This window comes from Pristis pectinata, chromosome 20, assembly GCF_009764475.1.
Source record: "Pristis pectinata isolate sPriPec2 chromosome 20, sPriPec2.1.pri, whole genome shotgun sequence".
NCBI classification, from domain to species: domain Eukaryota; kingdom Metazoa; phylum Chordata; class Chondrichthyes; order Rhinopristiformes; family Pristidae; genus Pristis; species Pristis pectinata.
The window spans coordinates 5,445,945-5,468,575 of NC_067424.1; the positions used below are offsets into that span (position 1 = coordinate 5,445,945).

Sequence of the window (22,631 nt, forward strand, 5' to 3'; positions counted from 1 at the left end):
GGCGAACACTTCAATCCATTTCTGTATACATGTTAATTCTTCAGAAGACAAACCTTTCCTCGTCTTCAAGGGATTTCTGATTATATAGCCTTAGGAATGATGCTTCAGAAAACTTTACAAACTAGTCTGCTGAGTTAAGACATCTAGTGATTTGTTGAGGGAACTGATGAAATCCCCACAAACACTTGACAAAATGGCCAGTTAATTGTTTTTTTTTGAAAGAACCAGCAGTTGATGATGGGTATTGGTTTATTATTGTCACTTGTACCGAGGTACAGTGAAAAACTTGTCTTGCATACCAATCGTACAGGTCAATTCATTACACAGTGCAATTACATTGAGTTAGTACAGAGTGTATTGAGGTAGTTCAGGTAAAAACAATAACAGTACAGAGTAAAGTGTCACAGCTACAGAGAAAGTACAGTGCAGGTCGACAATAAGGTATATTCTCCATGGACAGACCCAAGTCAATTTAAAGTATCACGTGCAAGAGTGAATGAAGTAACTTGCCAGCCTAGTTTGTTGCAACGTGAACCTCTGGGTCAATGCAACAACTGACCCAAGACCAAGACCGATTTTCCTCTGCTTCCTGGTTCCCTCACCTGTGAGGAAATCACTTTAGTTTTACGGTTACGGTGGATTAACTTGGATAACTGGGGACAAGTTGGGCTGAAGGTCCTGTTTCTGTGCTGTATAACTCCATGTATCTAACGCTGGCCAGACGATATGATAGTACAATAAGATGGACTCCTGACCTCACAATCTACCTCATTATGGCTTTGCACCTTATTGTCTACCTGCACTTTCTCTGTAACTGTAACGCTTTATTCTGCATTATTTTTTTCCCTTAAACTACCTCACTGCAGTGTAATGAATTGATCTGTATGGACAGCCTGCAAAACAATGTTTTTCACTGCACCTCAGTACGTGACAAATAATAAAACAATTTACCAGTTTACAGCTATGTAGATGGAAATACAAACTGTAGTTGTTATTAAGCAGACAACACAATTCACACAGATTAAGCTCCCACAAAATGCAGTGAGAATTGTCCAGATAATGTGCATTTTTGGTGATTTAGACTTCAGACTCTTCAAAGCACAGCCCCTCTCTGGGTTACGAACACTCAATCTATGGACACCCGGAGGCTGGAGGGATGGATTTGCCAGGTGCTGTGGGGGCTGCAGGCATCTTCTGCTAGGTGGGAACAGGGAATTTTCATGTGCTTTCTCTCTCTCTCACCACTACACCCAGAGTTGTAACAATGAGCAGAGCCGGGAGCACTGAGCAGACTCGCTCACCGAGTCAGTGAGGCCGGCTGGCGGCCACACTTGCCACACCTGCTCGCTCTCCTGTCACCGTTTCTGTGATCCTCTCTCACACACTGTTGTTGAACTGTGCCTTACGAACACCTCTCAGGAACAGAACCCTGTTGTAACCTGGGGAGGACCTGTCGTGTCAAGGCACGCTTGAGCACTATGTAAAATGACCATTTCATAAGGATTAAGGCAACATAAAAACATATCAATTAATAACGAGATATTGATCTCCACATCAAATAGAAATCCAAGCTAATTGGTTAGATCAGTATTACTTCAAATCCAGATATTTATTCACCCAGAGCACAAAACCAGCAGGGAAGGACCACAAAGGAGTCATTCCACTGCCATTCCCACTTCTACGTCCCTCGACTTGGAGTTGACCAATTCACGCCTGATCTCCGGAGAGATGCTTGGATGACAATGAATCCTCAGCAGTTCCACCAACGAGTCCTTCTGTTCGGAGGACAAGTCCTCCTTGTAGCGCTGGGCAAAGGTGAGCAGGCACTGGTGCCACAGCACGGGCAGCGTTCGCTGGTCAGTCCTGAACTGCAAGAAGTGGAAAACCAGCGCGTCGATAACTCGGAAAGGAAGAGCATATTTCTTGTCAATCATCAGTCGCAGGAAGATACTGTTTGCACCGTTATATTCCATCTCTGCAATCTTCAGCATTGCAGCACTGTTAAAGCAAGAAAGATCGTAATAAAGGTAAATACGCAACTCAAAAGCAGATCAGAAAATGTATGTGCCTGCAAAGGGATCATCTGAATTACTGAAATTAATGTGATTGTCCACCAGACAGAAAAATTGTATTTTTAGTGTTGTGCACACGCACGCGCACGCGCACACGCGCACGCACACACACGCGCACACACACACGCACGTCATGAATGCAATTAGTTGTTTCTCTCATGTCACTGAAGTATCATTCAAGAGTGCAAATGGCTGATTTTTACAATGCATTCACCTACATCTCCTGGGCATTGCTGAGAGTGGCAATTATTGCCCATTCCTCATTCTCCTCAAGGTGGCATCAGCGAGCTCGTTTTTGAACTGGGTGTCATAATGCTCCGGGACACAGGCCGTTTGGCCCTCAGGACTGCTGCCAGCATGGACTCCATCAGTCTCATTCACTTGCTCTATCCCCATAACCCTACGGGTTTATTTCCCTCAAGAGTCCATCTAATTTATTGTTCACCTCCATTTCCACATGACTACGTTCCAGATCATTCTCACTCTGTAATCTTGATCAAAATCTTAAATCTGCGTCCAGTCCTTGTGCCATCACCTAATGGAAACAGTTTTGCTTTGTTTTAAACCCATCGTCATCTCGCCAGAATCTGCCCTCAACCTCCTTTGTTCCAAGTACCCTAACTCTCCAGCCCAACCCTCATTCCAGCAAACCTCCTCTGCATCCTCTCCAGGAGCTTCACACCAGATTTACTGACGTAAAAAACTGTTCCGGTCAGAGTGTAACCAGAAAACTGTTCTGGTAAAGTGGCAGATGGAGTTTAATCCGGGCAAGTGTGAGGTGTTACACTTTGGGAGGTCAAATGAAAAGAGAACGTGTACAGTTAATGGTAGGCCCCTTAATAACATCAAAGTACAGAGGGATCTTGGGGTCCAGGTCCATAGTTCACTGAAGTGGCTACGCAAGTGGTACAGGGGGCATACGGCATGCTTGCCTTCATTGGTAGGGGTGTTGAGCATAAAACAGGTCCTGCTGCAGCAATACCAAAACTTTAGTCAAACTGCACTAGGAGTATTGTGTGCAGTTCTGGTCGCCCCATTACAGGAAGGATGTGGAGGCTTTGGAGAGGGTGCAGAAGAGGTCCACCAGGATGCTGCCTGGATTAGAGGGTATGAGCCACCAGCAAAGGTTGGACAAACTTCGTCTGTTCTTCCTAGAGCATCCGAGCCCAAGGGGAGACCTGAAAGAAGTTTTTAAAATTACAAGGGGCATAGATAGGGTAGACAGTCAGAATCTTTTCTAAAGGATAGAAGGATAGAACACTTTTAAGGGTAGAGGAGAGAAGTTTAAAGGCAACATGAGGGGCAAGTTTTTTTTTAAAAATCCAGAGAGTGGTGGGTGCCTGGAATGGGTTACTCGGGGTAGTAGTGGAAGCAGGCAGTTTGATGGAGCTTTTAGACAGATGGATATGAAGGGAGTGAGGGATATGGATGATACACAGGAGGAGGACATTTAGTATCAATTGGTATCAAGATCAGCACAACATCGTGGGCCGAATGGCCTGTCCAGCGCTGTCCCATTCTATGTTCACTGTAGGAACAACAACTCGCATTCGTACAGCGCCCTAAACAGAAGTGCAGCTATTGTCGAAACCAAGACAACACCAAAGGAGACGACATTCAAAGGGTTGAGCAAAGGCTCACGCGATACAAGAGAGAACAATTTCAAAATGCGGTCATAGACAGCACCTAACATCCTCGGTGCAGGCAAATGCCCCGAGAGTTCTCCCACCAGGATCACTCCTTTAACACGCACCGCTTCCCTTGCCTGCCCTGTGCCCCACACCGAGCAACCGTTACCTGGTATGGAGGACGGGGATGGAGCACTTGGTCAAAATGCTGCCGATGATGATAGCCTCTCTTAATGTGCATGTGCCTGACTCACACAGAGGAAGTAGAATACCTACAGAGAGAAAAGAATGGAAAATTAATATCTCTGTTGAGCACCGAATCCTGCCTTTTGCTTGTAAACCAGGTTTTTTTCTTGCTCAATGAAATTCAGAAATTATTTTGAGAGAGTTGACCATGGACCCATCCAAGACAGACCTGGGAAGTGAGGCTCTGCTCACTAAAATCATGTTGTCCAGGTCTATCAATGTAAATTGATAATTGGTACAGTGATAAACTTTGTTCTGCATGCCATCCATACAGATCATTTCATCACATCAGTACATTGAGGTAGTACAAGTGAAAAGCCATAAAAGAATGCAGAATAAAGTGTTACAGTTAGAGAAAGAATTTAATAACATGAGAGAGAGAGAGAACATCCTCAATATTACACATTAATTTACCACACTGCCATGATGCAGTGATGGGGTTAGTTTCTTCTGATATCTTTAACCAATTATCCCAGTTGGTGTCTTAGCTCGTGAATCCACCATTTAAGGGGAGAGATCTCTGCACAGAAAAGATACCAAAGGCTATAGAGAGAGCAGGAATATGACATTGAAGTGAAGGATCAGCCATTATTGCAGGTAATGGCCAAACTTAAAGGGCCAAATGAGTTCCCAGCTGAGAACAGGAAACAGAAAAACACGTTACACTGACCCTATGGAACAGGGGATTTTATTTGGAACATAGAACACTACAGCACAGTAGAGGCCCTTCGGCCCACCATGTTGTGCCAACATTTTATCCTGCTCTAAGATCTATCTAACCCTTCCCTCATGTGGCTATCTAAGAGTCTCTTAAATGTCCCTAATGTATCTGCCCCACAACCTCTGTCGGCAGTGCGTTCCACACACACACCACTGTGTAAAAAATTTACCCCTGACATCCCCCTTATACCTTTCCCCAATCACCTTAAAATTATGCCCCCTTGTGTTAGCCATTTCCACCCTGGGAAAAAGTCTCTGACTGTCCACTCGATCTATGCCTCCTATCATCTTGTACACCTCTATCAAGTCACCTCTCATCCTCCTTCCCTCCAAAGAGAAAAGCCCTAGCTCACATAACCTATCCTCATAAGACATGCTCTCCAATCCAGGCAGCATCCTGGTAAATCTCCTCTGCACCCTCTCTAAAGCTTCCACATCCTTCCTATAATGAGGCGACCAGATCTGAACACAATACTCCAAGTGTGGTCGGACCAGAGTTCTATGGAGCTGTAAATTACCTTGTGGCTCTTGAACTCAATACCCTAACTGATGAAGGCCAACACACTATACACCTTCTGAACAACCCTATCAACCTGCGCAGCAACCTTGAGGGATCTATGGATGTGGACACCAAGATTCCTCTGTTCCTCCACACTGCTAAGAGTCCTGCCATTAATCTTGTATTCTGCCTTCAAATTCGATCTTCCAAAGTGTACCACTTCACACTTTTCTGGGTTGAACTCCATCTGCCACTTCTCAGCCCAGGTCTGCATTCTAGCAATGTCCTACAGCAACCTTCTACACTACCCACAACACCACCAACCTTTGTGTCATCTGCAAAATTACTAACCCACCCTTCCACATCCTCATCCAAGTCATTTATAAAAATCACAAAGAGCAGGGGTCCCAGAACAGATCCCTGCGGACACCACTGGGTCACCGACCTCCAGTCAGAATACGCTCCATCTACCACCAGCCTTCTACGGGTGAGCCAATTCTGAATCCACACAGCCAGGAGGCCTGGATCCCATGCCTCCTGACTTTTCTGAATGAAACCTTCCATGAGGAACCTTATCAAATGCCTTACTAAAATCCATGTACCCTACTTCCACTGCTCTACCTTCATCAACGTGCTTATCACATCCTCAAAGAGTCACAACCTGCCCCTCACAAGCTATGCTGACTGTCCCTAATCAGCCTCTACTTCTCCAACTGCCCGTAAATCCTGTCTCTAAGACTCTTCTCCAGTAATTTTCTCACCACTGAAGTAAGACTCACTGGTCTGTAATTCCCAGGGTTAATCCTACTCTCTTTATTAAACAAAGGAATACCATATCCCACCCTCCAATCATCTGGCACTACTCCAGTGGCCAGTGAGGACGCAAAAGTCATTGCCAAAGGTGCAGCAATCTCTTCCCTAGCTTCCCGTATTAACCTTGGATGTATCCCGTCCGGCCTCGGTGACTTATCTATCCTAATGTTTTTCAAATGTTCCAGCACATCTTCTTTCCTCATGTCAACATGCCCGAGCATATCAGCCTGTTGTACGCCATCTTCACACACGTCAAGGTCTCTCTCACTAGTGAATACTGGAGCAAAGTATTCATTAAGGACCTCCCCTACCTCTTCCGACTCCAGGCAAATGTTTCCTCTTTTATTTATTGAAATTCACAGTGCTTTTAAGTGAAGGCTACAAAATATTCCGGCAACAGCCTAGTGTTGGATGTGGTCATTTACGAGATGTCACTGAAGCAAAACAAGATCTAGTACTCTCCGCACTGGCAGATGAGACCTGTGGATCAGAATTTTACAGTGATGGAGGGATTAGATGAGAGTTGTCGAGAACATTTTTCCATTCAAAAAGGGTAGCCAGGGTCTGGAATTCTGCGCATGAAAAGCACTCATGACATTTACCAATGTTTTAAATATTACCACCTTTAGGCTGGGACTCTATTCACAGGAGCACAGGAGGCTGAGGGATGACCTTATAGAGGTTTGTAAAATCATAAGGGCCATAGATAAGTGGATGGTAACAGTCTTTTTCCCGGGGTAGGGGAGTCCAAAACTAGAGTGGGCATAGGTTCAAGGTGAGAGGAAGGATTTAAAGTGGACTCAAGGGTGGGCTTTCCCCCCCCCCCCCCCCCCCCCCCCCCCACACACACAGAAGATGGTGGGTGTATAGAACGAGTTGCCAGAGAAAGTGGTAGAGGTGGGTACTGAAAGACATTTGGACAGGTACACAGAGAAAAAAGGTTGAGGGATATGGGCCAAGTGCAGGTAAATGGGACCAGCTCAGGTCAGCATGGGCAGGTTGGGTCCCAAGGGTCTGTTTCCTTGCCGTACAACTCGATGACCTGATGGGGTGTGGACTGTGAAGTGGAATTAGCCTCTAAATAACTTTATATTTGGTCAGAATCTGCACAAGTGTATTAAATTATGAGGGGCATAGATAGGGTGAATACCCCAGGTTGGGGACTCAAGAACTAGAGGACATAGGTCTATGGTGAGAGATTTAATAGGAACCAGAGGGGCAACTTTTTCACCCAGGGGATGGTCTGTATATGGAATGAGCTGCCAGAGGAAGTGGTTGAGGCAGGTACATTAACAACATTTAAAAGGCATTTGGACAAGTACATGGATAGGAAGGTTTAGAGGGATATGGGCCAAACACGGGCAAATGGGACTGGCTTTGATGGGAATCTTAGTCGGCATGGACGAGTTGGGCCGAAGGGTCTATTTCCATACTGAATTACGCTAATGGCCCAAATGGCCTCATTACGTGCTGTGAATTTAGAGTCACAGAGCACTACAGCACAGAAACAGGCCACTTAGTCCATGCCAACCCAATCTTCTGCCTACCCCCATCTACCTGCACCCGGACCATATCCCTCCAAACCCCTCCCATCCATGCACCAATCCAAAACTTCTCTTAAGTGTTACAATTGAACCTGCATCCACCACTTCTGCTGGCAGCTCGTTCCACACTCGCACCACCCTCTGAGTGAAGTCGTTTCTCCCTCAGATTTCCCTTATATATATATATCACCTTTCACCCTAAACCTATGTCCTCTAGTTCTATACTTACACAACCTTAGGGGAAAAAGCCTGCATGTATTCAACCCATCTATACCCCTCAATTTTGTATACCTCTATAAGATCTCCCCTCATTCTCCTGCGCTCCAGGGAATAAAGTCTGAACCTATACAACCTTTCCCTGACAACATCTGTGTAAATTTTCTCTGCACTCTCTCAAGCTTATTGACATCTTGTTGTGGAGTAAGTTGTAAGAGTTTCAGAACTCATTTATCGATTGCCCAAAAGGACTATAATCTCCACATCAGATGCATCACATGCCTTCAACAGAAAGAGGCAACTTACCCTTAAACCAGGCTCCAGGCTTGAAAAGCGCTTTCTTCAAGGCCATGTAAAGGTGGAAGTTAAGGCGTTTGTATTCCACAATGTCATCCCTCACTCGAGGTAAAAGCACCAAGTTGTAGAACCTCTGGGCCATCTTGGCCTTCAGGTTGGCAGAAAAGATCCTGCAAGATGCAATGGAGGTGGGTCAGGTAAATGGTTTATTGTTGTCACTTGTACCAAGGTACAGCGAACAAACTTGTCTTGCAAACTGTTCATACAAATCAATCCATTACACAGTGCATTGAGGCAGTACAAGGGAAAACAAGAACACAATGCAGTGTTACAGTTACAGAGAAAGTGCAGGCAGACTATAAGATGCAAGGTCATAACAAAATAGACATTTAGACTACATTTATTTCTGAAGATACAGATGAGAAAAGGTGCTTCAGTAACGTGGCAGTTTTGCGAGCTAGACAGCTGACAGGGAGAACTGATCAAAGGTATCGCCAGCAACTAACCCCCCCCCCCCAACAGGGCAACTTCCAAAGGACCAGGTCCACACTGCAAGGCTCACGTCGGCAGAAGGGGAGGCGCATTTCATTCCATTTTATGGGACGTGGGCATCCCTGGCAAGGCCTGCATAATTTGCCCATCCCTTCCTTCCATTGAGGTGGCTTTCAGTGGTTGCAGTCCACCCGAAGGTTCTCCCACAGTCGTTGGGTAGGGATTGGTGAAGGGAGACCAACACCCTTCCCAATTGTGCAGGACCTCCACAGAATCACTATAGCACGGAGGGACACTATTCGGCCCATCGATTCTGTGGCAGCTCTAAGCGAGGGTAATCCAGCCAAAACCACCCCACCAGCCTTGCACACTCTCCATTCAAGTACTTATCCAGCTCCCCTTTGAACGCCACAATTTAATCTGCCTCCGTGACCCTCCCTGGCGACATTTAAGCATTCAACACCCATCCCTACTGACCATCAAACTGAGCGGCCTTGCTAGGTTATCACAGAGGGGTCTTTGAGGGTCAACCACACAGGTGGGTCTGATCTCAGGTACCCGACCAGGTAAGGGGGAGAGATGTTCCCCCACGAAGGTAATCACTTGCATTTGAAGAATTTACATCACTTCCTCAAGAAACACAGAGATCGAAGATGACGGCAAGTTCTCATCTGTTGGAAGTTGGGTTGGCCGAGCTGAATGGGAGACTTTCAAACAAAAGGGAATTAGATCTACACTTGTGGGCTGGGAGACAAAAAGAGTAGGGCTGCAGAACTAATTGAACATCTCTTCCACAGCACAGGAATGATGGGCCGAAAGGGGTCTTGCATTGTTTAATCCAATAGTGACTCAGCAGCCAAGTATACCTGCCAAAGAGAGGAAGAACAATAAAGAGAACTCTGGTTCTCAAGGGTTACAGAAACGCTGGCCTCTCACCTGGTTGCCTGGTACATGGCTGCTGCTGACCAGCTCTCTGGTTCAGTGAGGTATAGTATCTGCTCCCAGTTCGACAACGCTGGACAATCTTGAAGGCTTTTGGAAGTTTCCCACTTCTATACTTGCATAGTACCTTTCATAAACAAAATATAAACATTTACCAAGCCTGATTACCAGTATAACCTTGAGTTTTTAAATATTCTAAAGGATATTTTAATTAACTGCACTCAATTTCCTTAAAATGGACAGTGAACACCTCATGTTTGAAAATTAGTTATCATAATAGTTCAATAGAAAAACAAAGCAGCATTTTAACAAAAAGTGCAGGGAGGGATGCCAGCAAGTCACCCGAAGCTGCCCTCCCATCAAATGCATCACCACAAAGATTTTACCAGGACACGAGAAGACGTGGGGTAGAGAAAAGGGAAAATTGGCATCAATTTGTTGCTATCAGTGCCATTGACAAGTTCACCTCCATAATGTTACTGCCTCACCCATTTTCCCAGGACAGGAAAGAAGATTTTATTTGTAGTGTTGATGTAATAAGTGAAACATATTTATTGTAAAGTGAGAGCAAGTTCATAATTTAAGCAACAGAATGGGTATTTTCCATTCCAAAACAATTTTGTATCTATTTGTACAACAACCCCTTTTTCAATTATTTTTTCTTGACTATTTTCCTCGTCTTTCTAAAGCATAGGGACAAGTGGAAGGAGAGGAGTTTTCCTGGTGATTGCTCAGCTATCACAGGCATTAATTAGGAATCGAGGCTACAGCCCTTTGTGCTATACACCCCTCTCCCACCCAGTCACCTACTGAAAGCAACTTAGTTTTTCCTCTTAGAATCATAAAGTTATACAGCACGGAAACAGGCCCTTTGGCCCAACTGGTCCATGCCAACCAAGATGCCCCATCCAAGCTAGTCCCATTTGCCTGCGTTTGGCCCATAACCTTCTAAAACTTTCCAATCCACATACCTGTCCGAATGCCTTTTAAATGTTGTTAATCTACCCGTCTCAACCACTTCCTCTCGTTCCATATACGAACCCCACCCTCTGGGAAAAAAAGTTGCCCCTCGGGTTCCTATTAAATCTCTCTTCTCTCGCCCTAAACTTATGCCCTCTAGTTCTTGATTCCCCAACCCTGGGAAAAAGACTGAGTGCATTCTATGCCCCTCGTGATTTTACACACCTCTGCTATAAGATCAGTTTCTTTTTGATAGTTCAAAGGGTCCTGGATCTGAAATGCTGACTGTTCTTCCCTTCACAAATGCTGCCTGACCTGTTGAGTGCTTACAGCATCGTGTTTTTATTTCGGGCTTGCCCCCACGTGATCAACACACTTCAAGGACAGTATCTGACCGTTCACAAATTCCGGCGGTCCAACACCTGTCACACTGGGTAAAGTTTGCCACGCTCCCTTCCACTCACTAGAGCCCTGTTTCCCACGCTCTTTAAAGTGATCTGAGTCCCATTTCTTGCCCTTCCCTTCAAACACACCAGGTTCACTGGGAAGTTTATTATAGAACTGTGCAACTTCTTAAAAAAATTTTAAAATGTGTTGGGGTATTAATAGGGAATAACATCCAATAGTTTGGAAAATGTTCATCCAGCACCAAAAAGCACAAACGTGCTGGATTATCGGAGTTTAACTATCCTGAGCTAGCCCAAGCTGGTAGCCACATAGAGTTGGGTCCTGTTAGACTCAGGTCAGAAACAGCTCTCCCTCTGGTGGCCTGGCTGACATGCGACAGAAATGCCCAGTCAGGAAGGGAGACACAAGATGCTGGAGTCCGGAGCAACACAAAGTGCTGGAGGAACTCAGTGAGTCAGCTCTTGCTCCACCCCTTCCCTCCACGGTTTTACACTGGCTACCTCACCTCTTAACTTTCAGCCCTCCCCTATCAGATTCCACCACCTGGAGCCTTTTGTTGCCTCCACCTGTCACCTCCCGGCCCGTCTCTGTTCCCACTCTCTCCCCCCTCCATCTGCCTATCACCCCTCCTCACCTGGATCCACCCATCACCTGCCTGCTCTTGCTTCGCCCCTTTATACTGGCCATCTCCCCCCACCCCATCTTTCAACCTAGATGGTCTCAACCCAAAACGTTGCCTATTTTCCTCCACAGATGCTGCCTGATCTGCCGAGTTCCTCCAGCATCTTGCATGTTGCTCAGGATGGGAGCCCATGAGGTACAAAAGTAATGCTACTGCCATTATTAATGAGATACCACTTACAGGCCCTCCCTGGGTTACAGACAACCAATTTATAAACACCCGTCCTTACAAAATAAGCTCCCATAAACATTAAATTCAAACAAGAATCAGTCTTGGGAAAATAAACCTGTATACACGTAGCATCCCTGCAGTAACCAGAGACCATTGCCTCTTAAGAACACAGGCTGCAAGTTTCACCGCGGAAGACCACTTAAGACAGTTGCTTTGGAAACTGACAAGGTAGTGGCTTCTATTGATACCTGTGCAACAATATTGTATTAAACAATGAGATCCACTGATACTTCAAGCCCATCGAAACCTGCACAAAATGCTGGAGGAACTCAGTAGGTCAGGCAGCATCTATGGAGGGAAATAAACAGTGTTTTAGGTCGAGACCCTTCATCAGGACTGGAAAGGAAGAGGGCAGAAGCTGGAATAAGGAGGATTGGCTGGCTTCTTCCCTCTTCCTTTCCAGTCCTGATGAAGGGTCTCAACCCGAAACACTGTGACTGTTTATTTCCCTCTATAGCTGCTGCCTGACCTGCTGAGTTCCTCCAGCACTTTGTGTTTGTTGCTCCAGATTCCAGCATCTGCAGAATCTCTCGTATCTCCATGGAAACCTGCCACTGAGCGTGGGACATCCCGATTCTGTACCATTGTATCAAGGCGGGGTAACAATAAATAAATCTTCATGTTAATTGAACCTCAACAATACCATCCATTATGATACTGTAGAGGTAGTGATGCCGTAGAGTGATTTAGTGTATTTTCTGACTTACAGACAAAATTGACTTAAGGACCTCTGTAAAAACAGAACCCTCCTGTAACCCAGAGACGGCCGTACTTTGCAGAACCCTTTACCTCACGAACACCCTTGTACACCTCCACGACTCTGGGGTCGAGCTGTGGCATCGGTAGGCCAGAGATTTCCGACATGGCTGTCTGCACTTCTGTCTGCTTCTCTGTAATCTTCTCCATGATGATGTCGGCAAGAGTGCGCCTTCAGTGCAAAGCAAGAAAGTTACGTGACCGGTGTATACAACGCATCCACACCTGCCCTTCAAGATGGAGAATCTGCCGTCTTTACCCAGTCTGGCCCGATACGAAACTCCACACTCGCCAATATGGATGACTCTTAAATGCCCTTCCCGCCATCGAGGACATCTTCAAGAGGCAGTGCCTCAAGAAGGTAGCACCCATCACTAAGGACCCTCACCACCCGGAACATGCCCCCTTCTTGTTACTACCATCGGGGAGGAGGTACAGGAGCCTGAAGACCCACACTCAATGATTCAGAAACAGCTTTATCCCCTCCACCATCAGATTCCTGAACGGTCCATGAACCCTACCTCATTATTCCTCTTTTGCACTACTTATTTACGTAAATTATAATAATTTTTATATCTTGCACTGTACTGCTGCTGCAAAACAACACATTTCACGACATGTCAGTGACAATAAACCTGATTCTGACATGACACAGCCAGAGCCCTCAATTCAAGGGCAATAAATATGAGCTCTTGAACAATGCCCAAATCCTGAAAAATGAATAAAACTATTTTGCGGTCTGCGTCTTGCACTTCATATTGGTGCACACATGGCTGTGTCTCTCCCATTCTACTTCTCGTCTCAACCAATACAGTTTCTGACTCTTCCCTGGCTATTCTAGAGTCCAAACCCCACTGTATCTGCTTCCCCACCCCCCGACCCTCCCTTCCCCACCCACCCACTAGGTAATGGGAAGAAAGAAAGACAATGATCAAAACAGCCCTGGAATGAAGCAGGCACGAGACGAACGCAGCTAAACAGGGGTCACTTTCACAAAGGGAGCAGGTTGTGCTGCTGCCTCATCGCACCAGAGACCCGGGTTCAATCCGGCTGCCTGTGTGGAGTTTGCATGTTCTCCTGTCTCCCCCGGGTGCTCCAGTTTCGTCCCACATCCCAAAAGGTGTGGCTCCTGTAACATACCCCTGACGAATGGGAGCGGAGGTCCTGTGAGAGAGAGTCAACGAGGTACCCAGGCAACTGAGGGAAAAGGACTGATGCAGCAACAAACGACCTGCTGGAGGAACACAGCCGGTCGAGCAGCATCTCGGGGGGGTGGGGGGTGGCGGTCATTGTTTCAGATCAAAACCCTGCATGGGACTGATGGAATTGGGTTGCACAGATGCAAATGGGCCAAATAGAATCATTGAAACACAGCAGTGAAACAGGCCGTTCAGCCCACCCTGTCTATGCTGACCGCGATGCCTATCTACACTTATCCCATTCGCCCGCATTAGGTCCACTCCCCATCTACACCTTATCCATCCCAGTACGGGCAGCCCCAGGTTACAACAGGGTCCCGTTCCTGAGGGCTGCTCGTAAGTCAGAGACAAAGGACAGTGTGTGGGAGAGGATCACAGAAACAGCTGTGACCAGAGAGCGAGCAGGCGTGGGAAGAGCGACTCAGTGACGGAGCAAGTCTGCTCAGTGCTCCCGGCCCTGTTCAGCTCCACCCAGCAGCAACCCACCCACCCCCCCCCACCCCCCCCGATTGTTACAGCTCGGGGTGGGGAGAGGAGACACAGGGAAATGCCCCACTCCCACCCAGCGGGAGATGCCTACAGCCCCACAGCAGCCAGCAAATCCATCCTACCGGACTCCCAAACGCTAGTATGTACCGGCTGTCCACAAGTTGAGGGTTCATAACCCGCGGAGGACCTGTACCCATCCAAATGCTTTTTAAAATGCTGTGACTGTTCCCTCCTCCACCACTTCCTCTGGCAGCTCATTCCATTTATCTACCACCGTGTGTGTGGAAAAACCCTCAGATCCCCACCCTGCACCCTACAGCTCTTCCAACAGGCAAAGGTCAAATCCCTTTTCACTAATGTCAGCAACACAGAAGCAAGCGTTTCCTGGAAGCTGATATACCTCCATTCCCCCTCCCGTGACACAGCAATTACTTTAGGACGTTACCTCAGTGGAGGATTTTTGTTCATGAACATATCTATTGCCGCCTCATCCTCTGGGTTCACGACGACTTCCTCGCTGTAGCCTTCCTTCGTAATCGCAGCCGCGCTCTCCAGTGTTGGCCACTCATCGTCCGAATCGCAGTCAGAATCTTTACCCTTTGAACTTGAGCCTGGAAAAGAAAACATGTGCAGATTTAGCAGCTTCTCCCCCTGGGCTGTTGTCTAATCAACATAATCAAAGACCCCACCCACCCAGGTCATTCTCTCTTCTCTCCTCTCCCATCAGGTAGAAGATACAGAACCCTGAGGGCACGTACCACCAGACTTAAGGACAGCTTCTATCCCACTGTGATAAGACTATTGAACAGTTCCCTTATACGATGAGATGGACTCTGACCTCATAATCTACCTTGTTGTGACCTTGCACCTTATTGCACTGCACTTTCTCTGTAGCGGTGACACTTTACTCTGTATTGGTATTGATTTATTATTGTCACTTGTACCGAGGTACAGTGAAAAACTTCTCTTACAAACCGATCGTACAGCTCAATTCATTACACAGTGCAGTTATGTTAAGTTAGTAGAGTGCATTGATGTAGCATAGGTAAAAAAAACACTAACAGTACAGAGTAAAGTGTCACAACTACAGAGGAAGTGCAGTGCAATAAGGTGCAAGGTCACAACAAGGTAGATCGTGAGGTCATAGATCATAGTCCATCTCATTGTATAAGGGAACCGTTCAGTCGTCTTATCACAGTGGGGTAGAAGCTGTCCTTAAGTCTGGTGGTACGTGCCCTCAGGCTCCTGTATCTTCTACCTGATGGAAGAGGAGAGAAGAGAGAATGTCCCAGGTGGGTGGGGTCTTTGATTATGCTGGCTGCTTCACCAAGACGAGAGGTAAAGACAGAGTCCAAGGAAGGGAGACTGGTGTCCATGATGCGTTGGGCTGTGTCCACAACTCTCTGTAGCTTCTTGCGGTCTTGCGCAGAGCAGTTGACGTACCAAGCCGTGATACATCCTGATAGGGTGCTTTCTATGGTGCATCAGTAAAAGTTGATGAGAGTCAAAGGGGACAAACCAAATTTCTTTAGCCTCCTGAGGGAGTAGAGGTGCTGGTGAGCTTTCTTGGCCATGGCATCCACGTGGTTTGTCCAGGACAGGTTGTTGGTGATGTTCACTCCCAGGAACTTGAAGCTGTCAACCCTCTCAACCTCAGCACCATTGATGTAGACAGGTGCATGTACACCGCCCCATTTCCTGATGTCAATGACCAGCTCTTTTGTTGACATTGAGGGAAAGGTTGTTGTCATGACACCATGTCACTAAGCTCTCTACTTCCTGTACTCCGACTCATCACTGTTTGAGATACAGCCTACAATGGTGGTATGTATTATTGTTTTTACCTGTACTACCTCAATGCACTCTGTACTAACCCAATGTAACTGCACTGTGTAATGAATTGACCTGTATGATCGGTTTGTAAGACAAGTTTTTCACTGTACCTTGGTACAAGTGACAATAATATACCAATAGATCTTCCATCCTTTACCAAAGGTCAGCCTGTGACCTCCTGTATGTTTGGTATTGGAATTGGTTTATTATTGTCACTTGTACCAAGGTACAGTGAAAAACTTGTCTTGCATACCGATGGTACAGGTCAATTCATCACACAGTGCAGTTACATTGGAAATTCTATGGAAAGTTACATTGGAATTCTATGGAAACAAACTTCTGGAGGTGTCAGAGTATTCTCTGCTCCTGCAGTTGCAGCGGGAATGGGGATGTGTCACAGACTGAGCTGCCAATTTGCTGAAGTTAATCTTCTTCCTTGGGATCGAGGATGACCTGCTGCTGCTCTGGCTCTGTGGGTTTGGAGATGAGACTGATGTGGCACCCGCAGAGTTTGCCATGGTTGGGCTCAATAGGGTGGACGGTGGATAGTTTGTGAGGCAGCGAGATCCTTCCATTAGTTTCTGTGTGCTCCTGACACCTGGATTCAAGGCATGTGAAGATACCTGAGAGGTAATGTCTTCACCCTCTGTGTGAAGACGTTACCTCTCAGGCCCCTTTTAAGTTTTTCCCTTCTCGCCTTAAACCTATGCCTTTTAGTTTTTGGTTCCCTTTTACTAGGAAAAACACTGAGTGCATTCACCCTATCTACGCCCCTCAGGATTTCATACACCTCTCAGTCTCCCACACTCAAGGAATAAAGTCCTAGCCTGCTCAACCTCTCCCTATAACCCAGTCCCTTGAGTTCCGACCATATCCTCGTAAGTCTTCTTTGAACTCTTCCCAACTTAAATAATGTCTTTCCTATAACAGCGTAACCAAAACTTTACACAATACTCCAGGTGTGGCCTCACCAACGTCTTGTACAATGGCAACATAATGGCCCACCTCTTGTACTCAGTGCCCCGACTGATGAAGGCCAGCGAGCCAAACACCACCTTCACCACCCTGTCTACCTGTGACGCCTTCTTCACTTTGAGTGGACACAACCCGGGGAACTCCCAAGAATCAGAGAGAATGCTGCATTTTTTTCTGGGAGGTTTTGAGAGAAAGCTCGAATTTCCTTCTCTGTTCACTAAAATTAATACAGAGCAACTGTACCTCTTTTTAATAGAAGTTCATAAGACCATAAAACATAGGAGCAGGATTAGGCCATTTGGCCCATCAAGTCTGCTCTGCCATTCGATCATGGCTGATTTATTTTCCCCTCTCAACCCCATTCTCCTGCCTTCTCCCCGTGACCTTTGACACCCTTACTATTCAAGAACCTATCAACCTCTGCTTTAAATACACCCAATGACTTGGCCTCCACAGCCGTCTGTGGCAACGAATTCAACAGATTCGCCACCCTCTGGCTAAAGAAATTCCTCCTCATCTCTGTTCTAAAGGGATGCCCTTCTATGCTGAGGCTGTGCCCTCTGGTCCCAGACTCTCCCACTACTGGAAACATCGTCTCCATGTCCACTCTATCCAGGCCTTTCGATATTTGGTAGTTTCAATGAGATCCCCCCTCATCCTTCTAAACACCAGCAAGTACAGTCCCAGAGCCATCAAACGCTCCTCATACATTAACCCTTTCATTCTTGGGATTATTCTTGTAAACCTCCTCTGGATCCTCTCCAATGCCAGCACATCCTTCCTTAGATATGGGGCTCACAATACTCCAAATGTGGTCTGACCAACGCCTTATAAAGCCTCAGCATTACATCCTTGCTTTTATATTCTGGTCCTCTCGAAATGAATACTAACATTGCATTTGCCTTCCTTACTACCAACTCAACCTGCAAGTTAACCTTCAGGGAATCCTGCACTAGGACTCCCAAGACCCTTTGCACATCCGATTTCTGAATTTGTTCCCCGTTTAGAAAATAGTGTTAGTCTTTATTCCTTCTACAGGAGTGCATGACCGTACACTTCCCTACTCTGTATTCCATCCGCCACTTCTTTGCCCATTCTGCCAATGGTCGTATTTTCTCATAACCCACAGAGTGTGGCATCTTGACCTCTCTCCACATCAGCAATGGCTCAATATGTCCAAAGGTTATAGGTTCAAACTCCATTTCAGATGCCAAAAAAACTAAGCTGACACTTAAATCCTGATATTAAACAGCTGCTGCAGCCATTAAACCTGCCTTCTCAGGTGGGTGTAGTTAACCCTGTTCCTTTGAACAAGTCTACGTCAGCTTTCTGCAGTGTTCTGACCAATGCTTACCCCTCAACCAATCCCATCTGCCCATCATCCCTCACCCCTCCTCGGTGCACCCAACACCTTCAGACCCCCGTCTCACCCCTCCCCCTCCACAGTCCAGCTGAGGGGACTCGACCCGAAACATCGGCTCCACAGATGCTGCCTGACCTGCTGGGATGCTCCAAAGGTTTGTTTTTTGTTTGCTCCAGAAATTAAACGTAATGGGTAAATCCCTGCAGTACAGACACAATGCAGAAGGATTTGCTCTGTTACAGCACAGAGCAAAAGTGATCCCAGGGACTGAAAAGAATTTGGCAGCAAATGAAATCACTCTTCCAGACTTTAACACTGGTTGTCTTACTCCCTGCAATTTGGAGTGCGAAGGAAGTACAGATCACCAAGCTTCAAAACCTGGGCCTCTGTATCTCCCTCTGCTACTGGATGCTCATCTTCCTTATAGAGAGACCACTGTCAGTGCAGATCGGTAATACACCACATCACCATCTGGGATTCTGCCAACAACAATTCTGTCATTGGTGAATTTATAGATGGCGTTTGAACTGTGCCTAGCTACACAGTCATGAGTGTAGAGAGAGTTGAGCAGTGGGCTAAGCACACATCCTTGAGGTGCACCTATGTTGATTGTCAGTGAGGAGGAGATGTTAATCTTCTATGTCTGAGAAGTACATGAAATTATGAGAGCCGTAGACAGAGTAGACAACCAAAGTAATAAACAACCTGCTGGAGGAACTCAATGGGTCAGGCAGCATCTGTGGGAGGAAAGGAATTGTCAACGCTCCGGGTCAACTCCCTGCATCTGGTAGAAAGGCAGAGTCTTGTTCTCAGGGTGGAAATGTCAAATACTAGAGGGCACAGGTTTAAGGTGGGAGGGGGAGAATTTAAAGGAGATGTGCAAGGCAACTTTTTGTTTAATATACACAGGGTGGTGGGTGCCTGGAACACACTGCCAGGAGAGCAGGTGGACACAGAAATGAGATCAACATTTAAGAGGCATTTAGATAGGTTCATGAACAGGCAGGGAATAGAGGGATATCGACCATATGCAGGCAGTTGTGCAGTTTAAATTGGCATCGTGGTCGGCACAGACGTGGTGGGCCAAAGGGCCTGTTCCTGTGCTGTTCTGTTTTCTGTTAACCATGGAAAGCCCTCTAGTGCATCTGGAAACTATTATCTTAATTGGGTCTTATGTTCTGTGTAAGAGTCCATTCCCCCATCGCTCTCCCACTCTCCTAAATCCCATTTAGTCAGAGTCATAGATCAATACAGCACTGAAGCAGGCCCTTCGGCCCAACTCATCCATGCTGACCAAGTTGCCAAACTGGGCTAGTCCCATTTGCTGTCGTTTAGCCGATATCCTACCGTTGTGCCTGTCCAAATGCCTTTTAAGTGTTGTAATTATACCGAACTCTACCGCTTCCTCTGACAGCTTGCTCCATCTACCCACCACCTTCCCCCCACCCCCGTGGGGAAACGTTGCCCCTCAGCACCCTTTAAATTCTTTCCCGCCTCTCTTCAAATCCGTGCCCTCCGGTTTTGGACTCCCCTACCCTCTGAGAAAGAGGCTGGTTATTCACTTTGTGTTTTTATGAACCCTCATGATTTTATAAACCTCTTTAACTCACCACTCAGCCTTCCCACACTCCAGGGAAAAGAGACCCAGTCTATCCTCATATCCCAATCTCTCCAGTCCTGGTGACATCCCTCATACATCTTTTTTTTTGCACTCTGTCCAGTTTATTGACACCCTTCCTATAGCAGGGTGTCTTCTCTCTCTCTCTCCCCCCCCCCCCCCAGGCCTCAGGCACCCACCACCACCCCCACCCCGGGCCTCAGGCACCCACCACCACCCCCACCCTGGGCCTCAGGCACCCACCACCACCACCCCCACCCCGGGCCTCAGGCACCCACCACCACCACCACCACCCCCACCCCCCGGGCCTCAGGCACCCACCATCACTACCCCCACCCCCGGGCCTCAGGCACCCACCACCCCCACCCCCCGGGCCTCAGGCACCCACCATCACTACCCCCACCCCCGGGCCTCAGGCACCCACCACCCCCCCCCCCCGGGCCTCAGGCACCCACCATCACTACCCCCACCCCCGGGCCTCAGGCACCCACCATCACTACCCCCACCCCCGGGCCTCAGGCACCCACCACCCCCACCCCCCGGGCCTCAGGCACCCACCACCCCCACCCCCCGGGCCTCAGGCACCCACCATCACTACCCCCACCCCCGGGCCTCAGGCACCCACCACCACCACCACCCCGGGCCTCAGGCACCCACCATCACTACCCCCACCCCCCGGGCCTCAGGCACCCACCACCACCCCCACCCAGGGCCTCAGGCACCCACCCCCACCCCCGGGCCTCAGGCACCCACCATCACTACCCCCACCCCCGGGCCTCAGGCACCCACCCCCACCCCCGGGCCTCAGGCACCCACCATCACTACCCCCACCCCCGGGCCTCAGGCACCCACCATCACTACCCCCACCCCCCGGGCCTCAGGCACCCACCCCCACCCCCGGGCCTCAGGCACCCACCATCACTACCCCCACCCCCGGGCCTCAGGCACCCACCCAGCACGGTGGTCTTGGCGCTGCTGCCCGGGCCGCCGCCGCCGTGCTCGGCCTCCAGCTCCTCCTGCTGCGCTCGGGCCTGCTCCAGGATCCTGCGGCTCAGCCGGGCGTCCACGTACTCCTCCCGGTCCCGGTCCTGGGCCCGGGCCTCCTGCCTGCGGTGCCGCTCCTTCTGGCGGCCGAGTGGCTTCACCGCGTCGCCCTGCAGTATCTGCTCGGCCAGGCCCAAGCCCCGGCCCCGGGGAGCCTGGCCGCCCTTGGCCGCCTTCGCTTTCGGCATGGTGCCGCACCCAAGCCCGGGGTCCCGGCAGCTCAGCGCCCCACGTGGGCCCGCGGCACTGCGCCTGCGCGCAATGTATCGACTCGGTGTTGCCGCACTGCGCCTGCGCGCAATGTATCAGCCGATGTTGCAACAACGACTCGTCGCCCACGTGGGTCCGGGGGACACTGCGCCTGCGCCGAATGTATCCGCCGATGATGCAACCCCCCCCCCCCCCCCCCACTGCAGTGACCAGGTGACCGATCTCCCCCCTTCGCTGTGTTTCTCTCCCCGCAGACGCTGCGCGACCTGCCCAGCATCTCCACCCTTCCCTGTATCTGTTGCGCGGCTTGTTCACAGGACTGAGCGGAAGAGCAATCAGAGGGTGGTGAACCCTTCGGATTCCATTCCCGCCACCAATGGTGTTAGAACATCCGGCACTACAGCACAGTGCAGGCCCTTCGGCCCACAATGTTGTGCCGACATTTTATCCTGCTCTAAGATCTATCTAACCCTTCCCTCCCACATAGCCCTCCACTTCTCTATCATTCATGTGGCTATTTAAGAGTCTCTTAAATGTATCTGCCCCCACAACCTCTGCCAGCGGTGCGTTCCACGCACCCACCACTCTCTGTGTAAAAAACTTACCCCTGACATTCCTCCAGCAGATTGTTTGCCAGCATCTGCAATCTGTTGTGTCTCTAACTTACTTTTCTCTCTTTCGCAGTTCTGACAAAGGGTCCAGAACCCAAAATGTTAACTGTTTCTCCTTTCTAATACAATAAAACGGACTCTCAACCTCACAATCTACTTCATTATGACTTTGCACCTTATTGTCTACCTGCACTGCACTTTCTCTGTAACTTTAACACTTTATTCTGCATTCTTTTATTGTTTTACCCTGTACTCCCTCAATTGCCCTGTGTGATGAATTGATCTGTATGAACGGTATGCAAGATAAGTTCTTTACTGTACCAATTCCAATCCCAATTATACAAATACTGCCTGACCTGCTGACTGCTTATACCGTTTTCTGTTTTTGTTCAAGGCTTCCAACATCCTCAGTTTTTATATTTAGTTTTGCACACCTCAAACTTTCATGGCCTGGTACGGCAATTCAAACGCAGAGAGTAGCGGACACAGCCCGGTCTGTCATGGGCACAGCCCTCCCTACCACTGACAGCATCTGCAGGAGGTGCTGCCTCAAGAAGGTGGGATCTATCATCAAGGATCCTCACCATCCGGGACGTGCCCTCTTCTCGCTGCTACTATCGGGCAGGAGGAGGTTCATGCCACCAGGTTTAGGAACAGCTACTTTCCTACTTCTCGAACTGACCTGCACAGCCCTAACCCTACCTCAGCAACGGAACACTTGCGGGCCACCACTTGCTCTACCATGGGCTTGTCTCTTTTTTTGCACTAATGTCTTGTTTGCAC

The 22,631-nt window shown here is 48.3% G+C and overlaps 1 protein-coding gene across 1 annotated transcript; it reads right to left on the reverse strand.

The window, feature by feature from the left end:
• Positions 1-235: 235 nt before the first annotated feature.
• bysl (bystin-like) lies at positions 236-21,301 on the reverse strand. Its single transcript, XM_052035136.1, is given in 8 exon segments — positions 236-1,998; positions 3,870-3,972; positions 8,045-8,205; positions 9,464-9,548; positions 9,551-9,596; positions 12,540-12,678; positions 14,640-14,805; positions 20,936-21,301. Coding segments are annotated over 8 exon segments (1,323 nt in total). The 5' UTR covers positions 21,216-21,301; the 3' UTR covers positions 236-1,655.
• Positions 21,302-22,631: the final 1,330 nt, after the last annotated feature.